The sequence below is a fragment of the Pseudonaja textilis genome, chromosome 4 (assembly GCF_049901715.1).
Source record: "Pseudonaja textilis isolate UNSWEBS1 chromosome 4, rPseTex1.2, whole genome shotgun sequence".
In the NCBI taxonomy this organism is placed as follows: Eukaryota; Metazoa; Chordata; class Lepidosauria; order Squamata; family Elapidae; genus Pseudonaja; species Pseudonaja textilis.
In genome coordinates this window covers 9861838-9879248 of record NC_141993.1, presented here as the reverse complement: position 1 = coordinate 9879248, position 17411 = coordinate 9861838, and the positions used below count along the sequence as shown (strand labels likewise).

The following is a 17411-nucleotide window of genomic DNA, read 5'->3' as shown; positions in this document are numbered from 1 at the left end:
TATATAATATAGCCCTTTGTGCATTATCTTCCTTAACCAAGCATTGTAGGTTACAAGTAGTAACCTACAAGTAATATTGTACTTCACAAGTGGTCCTGAACATATGACCACAATGGACTCTGGAATTTCCATCATAAGTCATTGTGATCATAAATCATGTGACTGGACTCAATTTTATGACCAGTTTTATCATGATCATAAAACAAGTCATCATGAAGATGCCAGTCATTAAGCAAATCCATTCTCCCTAATGGGCATTTTTCTGGCCAAAAAAATTGTTGTAAATTGGCAAAAAAAAAAATCTCAAATCATGTCCATGTGACCCCAGAACCCTGCAACAGATTGTAAATGTGAGCCGGTTACAAATCACACACGATGCAAGATCAGTCATGAGTAACTTTTTTAAGGGTCAGGTGTAACTTTGAACAGTTGTTAAACTGTTCACAGGTTGTTTAAGGTTGTTTACAGGACTTCCTCTAATAGTGTCCCCATATTCCTGCTTTTGGATTGAACGAGGGTTCAATTTGGATTGAACAAATAAAAAAGTGATAGTTGATTAATCATGATGGCTGCTGTTTGTCCTTATTTATTTTTGTGCACATTTTTATTGTTTTAATCTATGTTTTATATTTCTTTAATGGTTTGATAATTTTAGAATTGAATTTAGAATTTTATTTTATGTTTTTAAAATTTGGAAACTTAATAAAATTTATTTTTTTAAAAAAAAATAGAATTGAAAGCTGCCCAGAGTCACTTGATGGAGTTGGATGGCTACAGATAGTCAAAGGAAGGAAGGGAGAAAGAGAAAGAGAAAGAGAAAGAAAGAAAGAAAGAAAGAAAGAAAGAAAGAAAGAAAGAAAGAAAGAAAGAAAGAAAGAAAAGGAGAGAGAGAGAGAGAAAGAAAAGAAAAAGAAATAAAAGGAAAGGAAAGAAGGAAGAAAAAAGAGAGAGAGAAAGAGAGAAAAAAGAGAAAAAGAAAGAAAAAAGGATGGAAGGAAAGGAAAGGAAGAAAGAGAGAGAGAGAGAAAGAAAGAAAGAAAGAAAAAAGGAAGGAAGAAATTAAGAGAAATTCATTTAATAATACTAGTAAGACAGCAGTTGTGTTCTACTGCTAGCCCGTTCATTTTTATTTGGCAGAATTCTGCGATACTATCTGAATCTTGGCAATTGGAAGAGCTATGTTTGAGAGTACAAAGTGTGACTTGTATTGATGGTAATGACAAAAATGCATCTCTTCACCTGCAGGTGGGAAAAGAAACTGTCCAGACAACCGAAGACCAGATTTTGAAGAGAGACATGCCACCAGCATTCATCAAGTAAGTAGAGTTAAGATTTACATCATCAGTTTAGGAAATCTTACCGCTTAGGATAAGCTGCTTAGGGCTCCCAAACCAACATTGCATGACTGAAGGCAGTCTTTTGAGGGACATCATTTGCCAGAGGTGTGTCTCTTTCAATACATGTCCACCGTTTAAGGTAGGGGTCCCCAACCTCTGGTCCGTGGACCGGTACCAGTCCGTGGAACATTTACTACCGGGCCGCCGGTTTGCTGGGCGCCGCCATCTTGTATGATGAGAAAGTGCTTCCGGGTGAGCTTTTCCGGTTGGAAAGCGGCGTTTGGGTCCTGAAGGAATCCTCGCGCCTTAGTTTCATTGAATGGGGGGGGGCTTCGAATGAAACTAAGGCATGAGGATTCTTTTAGCACCCAAGGCAAGGCGAGCCGAGCGACCGTCCCGAAGCCGTCCCGAAGCGAAGCCCATCGACAAAGGTACAAAGGAGGAGTTGAAGGTGGTGGGGAGAAGCGAGGTACAGCTGGCTGGCCCGTCGTTCGGCTCGCCTTGCCTTGTCATGCGTGCTGATGCCGGTACCAGGCCGCGGATCATTTTTTGATGCCGGTACCGGGCCGTGGCACAAAAAAGGTTGGGGGCCACTGCTTTAAGGGACAATCTCATTGAGAACAAAGCTCTTCACTTTACAACATTAGATCGCTTGCCAGATACTTGGCTAATTCAGAGTAGAGTACGGAAGATGGTTGTCGCTGTCTGAATCCAGTCAAGTTTCCACGACTCCAATCTATGGTTCCTCAGGCAAGAGCAGAGGAGAGAGCGTGGTGGGGATCCTGCTTCAGATTTCAGGGCAAGAGTGGGAGGTGCACATGTGAAACCTGTCATAAGTTCAGGACCAAGGAGAGGGATCTGGTAGCCAAGTTGCAGGGAAAGAACTTGTCTACTAGAGCCGTGTTTCTCAACTTTCTCAATGTAAGGATGTGCGCACCTCAAAGTCCCTAAATGTTCTGACCAAGGCTTCCTGAGACCATAATTAAGCACACGCTTAGTCCAAACAACTCTTGTTTTATTTCAATGCTGGGAATTATCTCCATTCCCAGCCTGTAATGAGTCCCAAACAGTTCCTCGAGATAAGCACCCACCTTTCTCTCCTTTGAATTGCTGACAACTAAAGTGCCAAATGAACTATAAAAAAACCAACCGAAGTACAAAATCCACACAGAGCTTCAAGGTTTAATCCAAACAGAGTGAACGACTTTGCTTCCTGCAAAGGTTTCTTCACCTTTGCCTGTCTTTTATCCCTTATGAGAGGGGCAATCACCTCCAAGCCGTACTCCCAAGTCACCCCTTTTGTCTCACCTGCTCTTGCCTTCTAGCAGCTCTGCGCACGTGCACACTGGGACCAGGCTCCCCTTGTTCCTCTGCCTTGCTGCTGTCAGATTCCGGAGGCTCTGGAGTCAGCACCCCACTCAGAATGCCCCAGCCACCAAGCCAAAGTTGGCTGGCAAGGGTGAGAAAGACCGGTCTATAGCAGTTGTCAAAAACCTTGTATGTGCAGGAGAGTGTTTTCTGCTTTTAAGTTTTCAAAAAGGCTGCACCCTACCTCTTCCTGGTGAGGGATGGCAAGGAGAAAGGAGAGCAGGTGGAAAAACAAGAACCTGTTGGGTAATATTTTGTGGAATATTCTAGATCAGGCCTGTCAAACTGGCGGCCCGCGGACCGTTTGCATCACGCGTGGGCCATGCCCACCCTGGCTCTGCAAAGGCGAAAAATATGATACATCGGGTGACCTGATCGAGTTTGACACCCATGTTCTAGACCAGTGGGCGCCAACCAGTGGGCCGGGGACCACTGGTGGTCCGCAAGAAAATTTTGGTGGTCCGCAGAGAAATGTCACCCCCAAAACAATTAATCCAGGCTGCACGGGAACACAGGGCTGTGCCACCCACATGGCCCACAGGAACACAAGGCTTGCATCGCTTGCATCGCGAACGACATGAGGTAGTGACGGAAGCGGGGAAAGGATGGAGGGGGGAACTTGCTCCACTCGCCCCACGTGCCTCACCTGGCCACTGGGCTGCTTCTTCTTCTGCTTTTGGCTGCATGCAAGGAAAGCAGCAAAAGTCTGTCTTTCTCTCCCCCAAACTCCACCAGAAATGAGTCTTTGGGACCCTGCAAGGCCTCCTGCTCCAAGAGACTGCACCAGCATGACAAGTCTCATAAAGACTTATTTCTAGCAGAGTTTGGGGGATAGAAAGAAAGACTTCTGCTGCTTTCCTTGCATGAAGCCAAAAGTCTCTCTCTTTCTTCCCCTGAGAACAGAACTGAAGGCGGCATCTCGCGATTCCAAATAAAGAATGATCAATCAGTAGGAAAATGGGGTGGGGATTTTTCCTGCAGACTTTTGGGGGGATTTTCCCAGGGTCTTTGGTCTGCGGGATTTAAAATTATGAGTTTGGTGGTCCCTGGGGTCCAAAAGTTTGCCAACCCCTGGACTAGATAAAATCAAAATCCACTTCTTGGGTTCAGGTGTAGTAATATCTCCTTAGGATTTATGAGTCCAGGGTCTCCTTTATAATGGGCCTGTGATTAGTTCCATTGTTATTGAGTGTTTTTAGGCCATAACTTTAACCTGTCATCCTTCTGTCCATCCTCTGTTGGGCATTCTCTCTTTAAAGCATCAGCTTCTTCTATGGAGGAGACAGTTGTAATCTTTTATCCATTCTTTTTCCCTACCTTTGTCCTTGGCATGACTCGGATTTCATTTCATGCCTGGAATTTAATGGCACCTGTAGTTAATTTCATGCATCATTTCTGATTATAATGTATTCCACCTCTGAGATTCTGAGGGTGCGTTATTAATCACTTCGATTCAGTTGCTATCATTGATAACACCTCATGCTAACTTTTTGTTGAAAAGAATCATTGCTAATTGTTTTCTCTTTGGAATCAAGTCTTCTGTCTGATTAAATTGCTGGATAGGCATAGATACATCAGTTCCTAATTCAAGAGAAGAAATTAATGGCCTTCAGAGGCAGATACATAGAGTTGGCTATATTTGGGCTGAGAATGAACCAAATAGTTGAAACTGCGTCAGGGTCTAATTTTGTGATGTTTTATTTAAAAAAAAAAACACCCCATAATCAGAATTCTCTGTTGACTACAATGTACCATGATTACATTCAAGCTTTCATTTGAAGGTCAGACTTGATAGCCGAAAATGAGTGAGACTAATGCATGCTGAAATATTTACAAGGAATTTCATTTTTCCATTTGTAACCAGGGCCTGAAAAGTACTCCTATCTCTCGAAGCCTCATTATGAGGCTGCATTATCATCTTGTGATAGTCTGGAGAAAGAGATGGCTCTTCTACCTGTTGGCCCTTGCCCAAAATGACATCACCACTGGTCCAAAGCATCCATCCAGATGTGCCAGGGGTGTCTGCGTGTCAAATGGTAAAAGCAGCATTGTGACATTGCAGTTGCGTTGCCCGCTGTCTTTTGTACATGAGCCGTGACATTGCACGCAGGTACACAAGGGACACGGTGGCTCAGTGGCTAAGACGCTGAGTTTGTCGATTAGAAAGGTCGGCAGTTCGGCGGTTCGAATCCCTAGCGCCGCATCATGGAGTGAGTTCCCGTTCCTTGTCCCAGCTTCTGCCAACCTAGCAGTTTGAAAGCATGCAAAAAATGCGAGTAGAAAAATAGGAACCACTTTGGTAGGAAGGGAACAGTGTTCCGTGTACCCTTGGTATTTGGTCATGCCAGCCACATGAACACGGAAACGTCTTCAGACAGCGCTGGCTCTTTGGCTTTGTAACAGAGATGAACACCGCTCCCGGGAGCTGGAAAAATGACTAGCATGTATGTGCAAGGGGAACCTTTACCTTTACCTTACACAAGATGTGGAGGTCTTACCATGGTGACACAACCCAGCTGTGGTTGTTGTGGTGGTGGGTGCTTTTGAGGTCCCCTCTGCCATTGGCATTTCTGATGGCCAAGAGTGGATGTGCCAAAGTGCCTGGTAATGTAGATTAATAATGTATTTTAATACAGATTGGCCTTGGCAAAACAGCTTTTGCACATGTCTTGGAGAGCAAGTGGCTTTCAGAACTGATGACAATTGGGGAGAAGCTGCACAAGATCCCCTTTGGATCTCTAAATCTCATGCTTTCCATCTGTTTTCTTATGCAGCTACGGAAGTCCTTCCTGGCTGGCATAGAGGTGCTGTGAGGGCTAACTTCTCTTTGTGGTGTCCCCGGGCCCTCCAGGGCGAAGGGGCCCAGGTCCAAGATGTGCATCTTTGAGAGAAGCCAAACCAGAGAAAAAAAGGGCTCTGGCATCTACTTGCAACCGCACAGGATTTGTGCACTGCCCTAGGAGTTAGTTATTAACTGAACAACTTAACCAGACCAAACATTCTGGATTTCCACCTGGCTCTTGTGCTGAGTCTGCAAATCTTCGGATTTAGCTTATGTTGCCATCATTGTGTCATTAAACTATATTTGCTTGGGCTACAGAGCATCAGTTTGTAGGTAAAAGTCACCTAACGTTATACAACATTGAAATTGTGGGTGGGGCAACTTTCCCTGAAGGAGTGGAAGAGCAATTCCTCCTCACTCGAGGAATTCGCCACTGCCAGAAGGTGAATTCGCATGACGTTTCCCGGGGAAGGTTTTGTTAGCTCAGGTGAGTCATGGATCTAAAAAGCAGGTGGCTGATCTCACAGTCCTAAGGATCCCGTTCATTTCCTCTGCTCCAGCGCGTTCAAACTGATCCCGTATAACAGGGTAAGAATCTGCGCAGGGCATCTCCCGAAGACTGTGGTGGCAAACCTATGGCATATGTGCCAGAGGTGTGGCACATAGAGCCCTCTCAGTGGGCAAGCGAGCGGTTGCCCCAGCTCAGCTCTGGCACTCATGCGTGCGGACCTCCTGCCAACCCGCTGATTTTCGGTTCTCTGCCGTGCATGCACGGGGGCGGAGGGCATGCAGGGGATGTGCGTGCATTGCATTTGGGGGGCTTGCGTGTGCTTTGGGCACTCGGTGTCGAAAAGGTCAGCCATCGCTGCCCTAAGACCTACAGCAAGGCTGGCATCCAACTGAGAATGATTTTGAAAAAAAAAAAATCTGGTAGATGCTGAGCAAATTCTTCTGCAGAGCCTTTCAGGACGATTTCTGAGCCGTTCTAGCAAGAGGACCCATGTTATCTGAAACAAGGCTACGGGACGGGTGTTTGCAGGGGGGTGGAAATAAGGATGGAGAAGGACTGTTAATTTGCAACTCTTACCCACCATGAAGTAGGTTTTAAAAGCAGCTCCAACCTCTGTTCATCCCTCGTTGAAGCACGTTAGATGTCTCTTCTCTTATTCATTGCTGTCAACCCTGAAGCTGACCTGACCGAAGCCATTTTTGACCTCTTCAGTTGCTGAGGGATAGGGGAATTGAGATAGAAGAGATTCTATAGCTAAAACAAAATATTTTCTCACACCTGGTTGGAGGAAGGCAGAGTGATGCTACCCGGCTGCCAGTCTGCATCATGGTTGGACCATGTGACTGATTGTTTTGAGAAAGTAGAAAAAACTTTTTAATTAGGTGAAAACCACGGGAGACTTCAAAGTTTTGCTTTCACCAGATATGTGCCAATATAACATTTGTCAAGTCATAAAGTATTCCTATGCATGTTTTACAGTTGCCATAATTAGGGGTGGGGAAATCTGAAGGAGCTAATAAGGCCGTTTAAAACCAGAAGTACATTTCACGCTTATCTTACAAAGATTGTAGCTAAGCTACCGAAAATCCTTCTTTGGAGAATCTGATTGATGACACCCAGCCCATGAACGTGCTTCATTGGAGAATCTGATTTATGACACACCCAGGGAGGAGGGGGGAAACAGGGTCACAGGTGACTGTAAATTACATATGCCAGAGGTGGCTTCATTTAGATTAATGCCGACATGTTGCTCCTAATAAATATTTTGAATTCTTTTGAAGCTTGGCTCAAGACTCATGATTTAATTAGGGCAATCGCCGGAACCCTGAAAATATTTCCAATAGAGCTGTTCTTTGAGGAATCTACATGCCTTGGAGTTTTGCTTGCTGTGGATCTATTATTTGGAACCCTGAGAATCGCCTCCAATTCTTCTGTGAACCGCAGAGAAGGATGTGATCGGTGAGAGACCTTGCATAGATGACGTTGGATGCAGAGCCCTGGCAGCTTCTTGTTCCAAATGGCCGCTCGGCCTTCCGATGTTCCATGCAGCAGACTAGCAGGAACCAGGGTCCATCAATTTCTGAGGCTGGACAGATCTGCCGTGGATTGATAGTTGCTGAAGTTCTGTATTTTAGGGGGCTGAAAGTGCTTAAAGAAAAAACAAACAGGAACGGATACAGATGCTTCTGGCACATTTTGCTTTAAGGGGTATTTATAAGATCCTTGGCTCGTCTCTAAAGTAAGCCAAGTGAACCTAACCTTTTTCAAAATTTGGCTTGTAAATATGATATTGCTTTCTCATCTATGTTACAACTTAGCCTGCACGGCTGTTAGTAAAGGTCATGTGTCCAGAATATCTGTTTTGTTCACTAAAATCCATAGATTTATAATCGGGTTGGTCCTGGCTCTAACAAAAACACGGTTCTTGGTTTTATTCCTCTGTGAATTTTCTCTAGCATTGCAGCGGTGCATCTGTTGCCTGTCAAAATGCTCAGTTTAGGGTGGCAGGAATTGGATCATTGCCTATGAAAATTAGCTGTGAATAAATAGAGTTTAACAATAGCACAGGCATTATTTAAATGGAAGCAGATGGATGATTTTTCATATTAGGTAGTTAGAATTTTTTTCAAGCAAGCAGTTGTTGGCTTAAGATGACTAAGAATCAAATGGGCTACATATTTTTGCACATATTTACACAGGTTCTCTCTCTCTCTCTCTCTCTCTCTCTCTCTCTCTCTCTCTCTCTCACACACACACACACACACACACACACACACACACACAATCCCAGCAGTAACAAATTCCAAACTTGTATGAGTTAAACTGCTGACTATTCTATGCAAAGATTCAGCCCAAATAAGGCAGGAGATAAGCACTCTTTCTAAAACGACAGGTGGGGAAAATGCTTTGAGAAACCTAATATTTTCAAACATAAATGGAGCAGCAGATGATTTTTGAAGTCATTGAAGCCTTTTTGTGTCTTGTTTTCCGCCCTGCCTCAAATCTCAGTGTGATAATCAGAGCACCGAAGGTTGATCAAACCGCTCTAAAGTTAGTCCTCCGTTTATTACCACCTTGGGGACCAAAATCTTGGTTGTTAAGAGAAGCAACAATTAAATGATACACCTATGGGACTGCTTCGCTGAACAATTGCTTATCCCGGCTGCCCCAGGTGCAGTCGTTAAGCAATCTCCTGGGTGGTTAAGTGGACAAAGTGAAGAGGTGCCTGATGGGTTTAGTAGTTCTTCTCTGTGCGCAGAAAGAAACTCCTCTGAAAGGCTGCAGGATCTGAGCAACCTTCCTCCACCCCAGAGGTGGTATTCAGCCGGTTCTGACCAGTTCTGGAGACCCAGTAGCGGAAATTTTGAGTAGTTTGGATAACTGGCAAATCCCACCTCTGACTGGCCCCGCCAACCCCATCTATTCTCTGCCTCCAGAGTCTCAGCTGATTGGCTGGGTCTTCTTTGGTTGCCCTGCACAGGAGAAGGGAGCTGGAAAGCAGGTTAGTGGGGTGGGGAGGGAATGGGGATTTTGCAGTATTCTTCTCCTGCCACACCCACCAAGCCCCACCCACAGAACCGGTAGTAAAAAAAATAATTGAATCCCACCACTGCTCCACCCCCGTTGAAGGAGTTGGTCTTCCCTTGGGGAATGGAAGAGAATTGCTCCATTTCCGAGCCCCATTCTGGCAACCCTTCGGAGGAGTTCCTACATCGGGCTGCAGAAACAAAGCTCAGATCTTAAGGGTCTGGCTTCAGCAGGTAACCGTTTCTGCTTTTGAAGGGATCCCTGTGATATGTGCCCAGGGAGATGTTGTGGCTTGGAGGTTTGAGCCTGCTCTGTTAGAGGACAAAGACTTGGACAATGAGGAAGAGGAGGATTTGGCTCTGAGGTTTGAGCCTGCTTTGTTAGAGGATTTGGAGTTGCCTTCCTCCCCAGGACTTTCCTCTTCGGCAATACCTTCCTCCCTGATTGTGCCTCAGGTGTCGGCAGATAACCAGAGGGGCGTATCAGAGCCTCTGACTGAGGATCAAGCTGAGGAATGCTGGCTTGATGCGAGGCAACGGCGCAGGCAAAAGTGTGAGCTGCAACGCAGAAAGAAAGGACGAATCAGAGACTGAGATGAGGGACTGACACGCCCCACAGGGAATAAAAGTGGGTGTGTTCGCTCTGGGAACTTGTTCGGGACAACGTGTTACTTAGTGAGAGAAGCTTCGGAGTATCCTGTGTGCGGTGACAGCTTGTGATTTATATTCCTGCTTGTGTGAAACTGCCAAGAACTTTATCAGTTCAAGGAATTTAACCCTGTAATTACTTGCTTGTTTGTATTCAGTTGGAAATTTGGACTTCTCACCTTGTTGGTACAGGTGAGACATAACAGGGAGGAATCTCAGCTGTGTGGCTGATGGGAGCTGCTTGCAACCTTGAAACCTGCTGGCTTCCCGATTGAAACCTGCAGAGAAGACTGCAGGTGGTGATCTCATGATCACAGGGCACTTGGAAACTTTATAAGTGCGGACGGGCTGCCAAGCACCTGGATAGCAATTGTGTGACCATGGGGTGGCGGGGGGAAGAGGGCACAATGTTTTACAAAGACAAGGCTGCTATCCAAGGCTGTTGAAACAGTGGTTCAGTGATCAGTTATAAATTGAGGACTCAGTTTTAAATTTTTGAATTTACTTGATCTTGTGGCAGATTTTTCCACTTCCTCCATGCTAACCAATTTTTCTTGACTTTTATTTGCTGGTAGAAAATTCCCAGATTGATTTTTTTTTTTTTTTACTTACAGGAGCTTTCTTTCTTTGATTTCAGAAATACTGTCCTTTTGCCCCCAATAAAGGATCTGCAGTAAAATAAAAATAAAAATCCCACGATGCTGTTCAGTAATGCAGTGGCTAGGTGGGGTCACTCTTTGTATTGGTTTTTCTTTGATTTTTTTTAAAAAAATGTTTCTAAAACTCTTGGGAAGCTGTGCGCTAATAGATGAAATACTGATGCAGTGTATGTGTCCTGTCATGTTTTTTAAGAAAGCGTCTAAACCCAAATTGGGAAGTGGGAGTCATTCTCAGATAGTAAAAATAGGGGGGTTTCCAGTCCAGCATTTGTCATGCCTCTGGTGGAGACTGACTCTGAGGGAGAGGAGGAACAGCCGACAGGGAGTGGAAGTGTGGCTCCGGAGGAGGCTGGGGAAGGGCAGAGGCTGGCTGGGAAGTCAGAGGAGGACCCAGGCCCATCCCCTTTCCATCCTAGGGCACGCAGGGAGGAGAGGATAAGGGAGAGACATGGCCTACTCAGGAGGAGAGGGCCTTGATCCTCTTCATGGGCTGCAGCTGTGACAACTGGATAAAAGGACAGACATGCATATGGGCAAGTGCTGGAAACAAAGCATGGAAATATCTCTAGTTTATTGTTCCTCTCTGAGTTTGGCGTCCTTCCCAGTGTGTGTTCTGATATCTGTGGACATCTTCAAGCCCTTATCTTGCTTGGTTTGTGTTGTTTTTTAACTCTTTATAATTTAAACAGCACCTCCTCCTTCTTGTAACTGCTTGTGTGGGAGTTTTTTTTTGTCTCCAGTCAAGGATATTTGGAGTTTGGGAGCAAAGTGAAGGAATAAAAGGGACTTCACCTGTTTTTTGTGACTGTGTTTATTTTGTATCCCACCCTGGGTCATCACAGTTGTTGCTGGAGCTAATACTAGGAACCTGCAGGCCAAGTTCTCAGTAGCAACAGCACTTAGACTTATATCTCTAGTTTATTGTTCCTCTCTGAGTTTGGCATCCTTCCCAGTGTGTGTTATCTGTGGACATCCTGCAGCCCTTATCTAGCCTGGTTTTTGTTGTTTTTTCCCCCTCCTTTTCGTAACTGTTTGTGTGGGAGTTTTTTTGTCTTCCGTCAAAGATATTTGGAGCTTGGAAGCAAACTGAAGGAATACAAGGGGCTTCACCTGTTTTCTGTGACTGTGTCCGTTTTGTATCCCATCCTGGGTCATCACAGCATTTTATTTAGAAGCCTTCTCAGTTAAGCCAGAACAAAATAACAAAAAAAGCAACAGGAGGAAACTGTGGAATGGGCAAGCATCTTCGAAAACTGAAGGTCATTATGAAATGCGTCTTGTATGTTTTTTTACTGTTTCCCAAAAAACGGATATTTGTGAGAATGTTTGTTTGTGGCTTGGGTGGGGCGTGTTATTTTGAACATCAACCCTTTCCCTTCTGTGAAATGAATATTTTGCTCTGTTCTTGAAGGGTGGGGGAATATTGTTAGACATGGAATATTACCCTGCCCTTGAGGATCAATTGCTTTCCTTTTGTGAAAAGAGCATCGGCGTTGAAAGTTGGGCTCAGAAAAATCACCTTAAATTTGAGGGCTTCCAAACCCACCGCTGAAGGATCGGTTGGATCGATCTGTATTCTCTTTAACCTTATCAATTCCCCCTTCCCTGGAAAATTGGTGTTTGTGATCGATTCCGTCTACAGGGAAAGTCATGTTGTGAATAGATCCATTGCTGCAAACCCAAATATATCTGGCAGTTCCAAAATGGGGTGGATCCTTGCATTAAAATAATAATTATGCCGCATAAGCGAAAGATTTTCAAAGAGAGATATAGGCTGTCCTTGCATTGTGGCCGTAGTTGAGCCCAGAATCACAGTCATAAGTTGCATCAAGTTACCATGCGACCATGTCCGACTTTACAACTGTTTTTGTGGCTGTCATTAAGGGAACAAGGTGTCTATAAAACAAATGCTACAGTCATTAAGAGAGAGATTAATGTCCATAAAGGTTGGGTTGTTGTTGTTGTTGTTTTGTCAGATACCTGAAGTGAACACCAGCCTCTGGCAAAAAGCACATCGCAAATCATGTGACAATAGGATCCCAGTGGTGGGATTCAAATTTTTTTACTACCGGTTCTGTGGGTGTGGCTTGGTGGGTATGGTAGGGGAAGCTGATTGCAAAATCCCTATTCCCTCTCCACCCCACTAACCTGCTTTCCAGCTCTGTTCTCCTGTGCAGGGCAACCAAAGAAGACCCAGCCCATCAGCTGGGACTCAGTGGGAGGCAGAGAATAGAGGGGGGTGGGGACAGTCAGAGGTGGTATTGGCTGGTTGTCTGAATGACTCCAAATTTCCGCTACCAGTTCTCCAGAACTGGTCAGAATCTGCTGAATACCGCCTTTGCACAGGATGCTACGAGTGACTGTAAATGTGCACCTTCAAATCTAGGTTGTGTTGTGGTCTGCCGACAGCCTGCAGAGATGGCGGCAGAGTTGGACAGTGGGGAGGAACAGGAACCAGTCCGGGAGTCTGGGGAGGACTCAGATGAGGGATCTGCATCCAACACAGAGATGGGACCAGGGCCATCTGGGAGTTGTGTGTTGACTCTGGAGCCTCCAGAATCTGACAGCAGCGAGGCAGAGGAACAAAGGGAGCCTGTTCCCAGTGCGCTTGCGCAGAACTGCCAGAAGGCAAGAGCGGTTAAGACAAAAGGGGCGGCTTGGAGGTGATTGGCCCTCCTATAAGACATAAAGGAGGAGCAAAGGGACACAAGCCTTTGCAGGAAGCAACTTAGTTCGCTCTGATTGCTTTGAAACTTGAAGCTCTGTGTTGAATTTGTGCTCCGTTTGGCCTTGTCTAACTAATTGGAAATTTAGTCGTTGGCAGCATTTCAAGGAAGATAAAGGTGGGTGCTTATCAGACTTATCCCGAAGGACTTTGGCAGACTTCCATGAGACTATTTACAAACTGTGTGAGACTCATTACGGGCTGTGAATGACTATAATTCACAGCCGTTGAAATAAAGAAAAAAGGGTTTGGGGACTAACGTGTGTTTGGTAGTGTTTTAATAAGCCTTGGTCAGAACAGGTTGTAACTAGCCCTGGGGAGGTTCATTATAAGTTCAAGGACTGCCTACATTGCTCTCAGCTGTGCTTCCGGAGGTAGCAGGACCAACATTAATTTTGCTTTGATTATCCTTCTTTACAGAGTGGAAAATGCTTGCACAAAACTTGTCCAGGCAGCTCAGATGCTCCAAACGGATCCTTATTCAGTCACTGCTCGCGATTACCTGATCGATGGGTCCCGAGGAATCCTTTCGGGGACGTCGGACTTACTTCTGACCTTTGATGAAGCCGAGGTGGGATTTCTAAAATGACTGTAAAAAGGCAACGGTGGGTCGGAAGCTGGGAATTACACGGTCCCCAGGGTGTTAGACTAGAAGATCTCCAAGGTCCCTTCCAGCCTTACGTTTCTATGCTCTGTGATCTAAGTTATCTAAAGGCACATTCCTGCCTTAGGGCTTCTAGCATGTATTGAATGCTGGTTAAACCACTGAACTCGTATGAAAGATGTCACTCTGGTACCGAACATTCTCTGCTAGCAGAAACTTCCGTTTGGAGAATTGTTCTTTGCTCGGGTGTAACGGGAGCAATGGGGTGAGATTCAGCTGAAATATTAATCTTGGATACTGTTTTCTGTTTAGCGAGGATTTTTTTATTCCTTCCTTATTTTGCATCAGCACCATGTTCTTTATTGCACAAGATGGGGCTCTCTGGGACTGATACGCCCCAGACCATTCTGCCTACTCGAAGATCGTCTTACCATCAGAAAGAAAAAATGCTGCAGGGTGTGCTCCCAAAAACTAGTAGCAAAATGCCATTTTAAGGCCTTGAAACTGGGATTTGGGGTATTTATTTTTTTTCCCAAAGAATCCTGCTTTTGTTATTATTATTTTTTGTTCAAAGAAGGTTTAAACATTGTTTCTGAGCCATGCCTACAATTTGGGATTCTGAAATGGACTTCACATCTCTTCTTGCCTGAACATTATGTCCTGGGATGCAATCCGTCTGTGTGTGTGTGTGTGTGTGTGTTGGTTGGTGCTGGTGGGATGTTCCCCTGCTTTTTTACTCAGTTTTAGGAAGGCTTAACCATGAAATTTGCATGACAATTAAATGCCTGAGGACAGTTTAATTAGCATTGAAATTAACCACGAATTTGCATGAAAATTAAATGCCTGAGGATGGTTTGATTAGCATTGATTAAAGGTAAAGGTTCCCCTCGCACATACGTGCTAGTCGTTTCTGGCTCTAGGGGGCAGTGCTCATCTCCATTGCAAAGCCAAAGAGCCAGCGCTGTCCGAAGACGTCTCCATGGTCATGTGGCCAGCATGACTAAACGCCCGAAGGCATTCCCTTCCCACCAAAGTGGTCCCTATTTTTCTACTTGGCGTTTAATTTACATGCTTTCAAACTGCTAGGTTGGCAGCAGCTTGGACAAGTAATGGGAGCTCGCTCCATTACATGGCGTGAGGGATTCGAACCGCTGAACTGCTAACCTTTCTGATCGACAAGCTCAGCGTCTTAGCCACTGAGCCACCGCGTCCCTTAGCATTGATTATGACTCATTAATTGTCATGCAGATAAACAGGGACAACTACAGATAGGGACAAAAATAAAGTCCACAGAGGAATTGAGAAAGTCAAGATAGTTGCAAGAGTCATGTTGACTTTTTTTTTAACTTCTCCGTGCATGGACACCTTTGCATGCAAGCCGCCACTATCTTAAGAACTCTTGGTATTATTTTGATTTATTTAATTGTATCCCACCTTTATTGCTTTTACAAACAACCCAAGTTGGTGAACATATCCAACATGCCTTCCTCCTCCTCCCATTTTCCCCACAATAACCTCCCTGTGAGGTGAGGGAGAATGACTGGCTCAAAGTCACGCAACTGGCTTTCATGGCTAAGGAAGGACTTGAACTCGCAGTCTCTTGATTTCTAGCCTGGTGCCTTCACCACAAGGGTAATGTCTGGAAAGCTTTGAAATTGGGTAGTATATTCTCAAATCTGCCCTTTTAAAAGTTATATATATTCACCAGTACAGAGAACTTTAACTAGAAGCAAACTTGCTTGTATTTTTGTGTTTGTTGGTAGAATGGCAACATCTGAATGTTCACCCAGAGAGACAGACATCTGGGTGAAGACAGAATTAGATTGGGTTCACACTGCCCGTGAAGCCTTCACATTGTTTGGACTTAATGTGCAATAAATTATTATTGTTTATTAACTATCATTTATGGCTCAATGTGGCTCAACCCAATCATTTGTGGTCTTCTTGCTAAATTTTTGAATTGACTGACTGCTAACTCTGCAAGCTGGCTCTTATTATTCTTTTAGATTAGATTAACAGAGTGTGAAGGGACCTTGTAGGACATTTAGTCCAACCCCCTGCCCAAGCAGGAGACCTTACACCATTTCTGACAGATGAAAGTCCAGTCTCTTCTTGAAAGCTTCCAGGGATGAAGCTCCCACAACCTCTGAAGGAAACTGCTGTTCCATGGGTTGATTGCTCTCGCTGTCAAAAAATTTGTCTTTATTTCCAGATTGAACCTCTCCTTGATTATTTTCCATCCATTATTACTTGTCTGGCCTTCGGATTCTTTGGGAAATAGCTTGACCCACTCCTCCTCTCTGTGGCAGCCCCTCAAATATTGGAAGACTGCTATCCCCTGGTCCTTCTCTTCCCTAGACTAGCCAGGCCCAGTTCCTGCAACTGTTCATCGTATGTTTTAGCCTCCAGTCCCCTCATCATCTTGGTTGCTTTTCTCTGCACTCTTTCTAGAATCTCAGCATCCTTTTTTATAGTCTGATGACCAAAACTGGGTGCAGAATTCTAGGTGTGGTCGTACTAAGGCTTTATAGAGTGGTGTTAGTACCTCCCTTGATCTTGATTGTATCCCTCTGTTAATGTAACTTAGAATTGTGTTGGCATTTTTGGCTGCTGTTGTAATGACAAGGCAGTTGAGTTGTTTGATCATGAACCACTGAATTATGATGATCTTTACTGGAGTATAGTCTTGCATTTATATACATTTTTAGTTATCCTCCATCATTGGTTAACTTTGGTTACTGCTTAACTTTCGTTACTGTTTAGTACAGTAATCCTTACAATTAATTATCTCTAGTTAAAGTCTAACATATGTCTACTTCCCCTCTCTAATCCTCCTTTATCCATAGATTAGTGACTTGGTTTGCCTGAGTTGTATTTGCTTGGAAACATTCTTTATCTGAGGTTTGCCATCTGAGATTGGAACATTCCTGCGATTATAACTCTACAGGCTGCCACCACACCCTGTTGACTCATGTTTAATTGGTTGTCCACTAAGACTGCAAGATCCCTGTCACAGTTATTGCTATTAAACCTGGTTTCACCCAGTCTATATGTGTACTTTTTGTTTTTCTTGCCTAAGTTCAATTTAATTTAAAACAATCGGCTGGTAACAAAAGAAATGAAAAAAAGAACCCACTCAATTATTTCATAGTTGTATTTATTTTCTTTCAGGTCCGTAAAATCATCCGCGTCTGCAAAGGAATTCTGGAATACCTCACAGTGGCTGAAGTGGTGGAGACAATGGAAGACTTGGTGACCTACACAAAGAATTTGGGACCAGGTTAGAGAGCCCTTGGATGTCTCTGACTTCCTGGGGATTGGTCTGTTGTTTTCATCCAGAACCTTCTAGAATGTATCTGTGGAGATTTCTCAGTCACCCAGATCATGGTTGTCCCAAAGGTGCTTTTTTCAAGAGGCCATTGGACTTTCTGGTTTTTCTTTGAAGACGTTTCGCTTCTCATCCAAAAAGCTTCTTCAGCTCTGACTGGATGGTGGAGAAAGGAATCCAGTCAGAGCTGAAGAAGCTTCTTGGATGAGAAGCGAAAACGTCTTCAAAGCAAAACCAGAAAGTTCAGTGGCCTCTTGAAAAAAGCACCTTTAAGACTTCCAGGATGTGGTTTTCTTGGATTCTCCTGAGCTGTGTGTGTGGGATTCATTGCCCTTTGAAAGCACTGCAGAGAAGGAGTGGCCGGATTTTGATCCGACACCTTCAGATGGACCCAGTTTTCCTGGCTTGCAGAAATTGCCAAAT

General features: G+C 44.5%; 1 protein-coding gene across 2 annotated transcripts in view; it reads left to right on the top strand.

The window, feature by feature from the left end:
* VCL (vinculin) overlaps positions 1–17411 on the top strand; it is a 76603-nt gene that overhangs the window by 17438 nt on the left and 41754 nt on the right. For both annotated transcript variants that reach the window (XM_087933840.1, XM_087933841.1), the window contains exons 2-4: positions 1246–1316; positions 13477–13627; positions 16832–16940. In XM_087933840.1, the coding sequence (XP_087789966.1) occupies positions 1246–1316; positions 13477–13627; positions 16832–16940 (331 nt within the window). The remainder of the gene's footprint in view (positions 1–1245; positions 1317–13476; positions 13628–16831; positions 16941–17411) is intronic.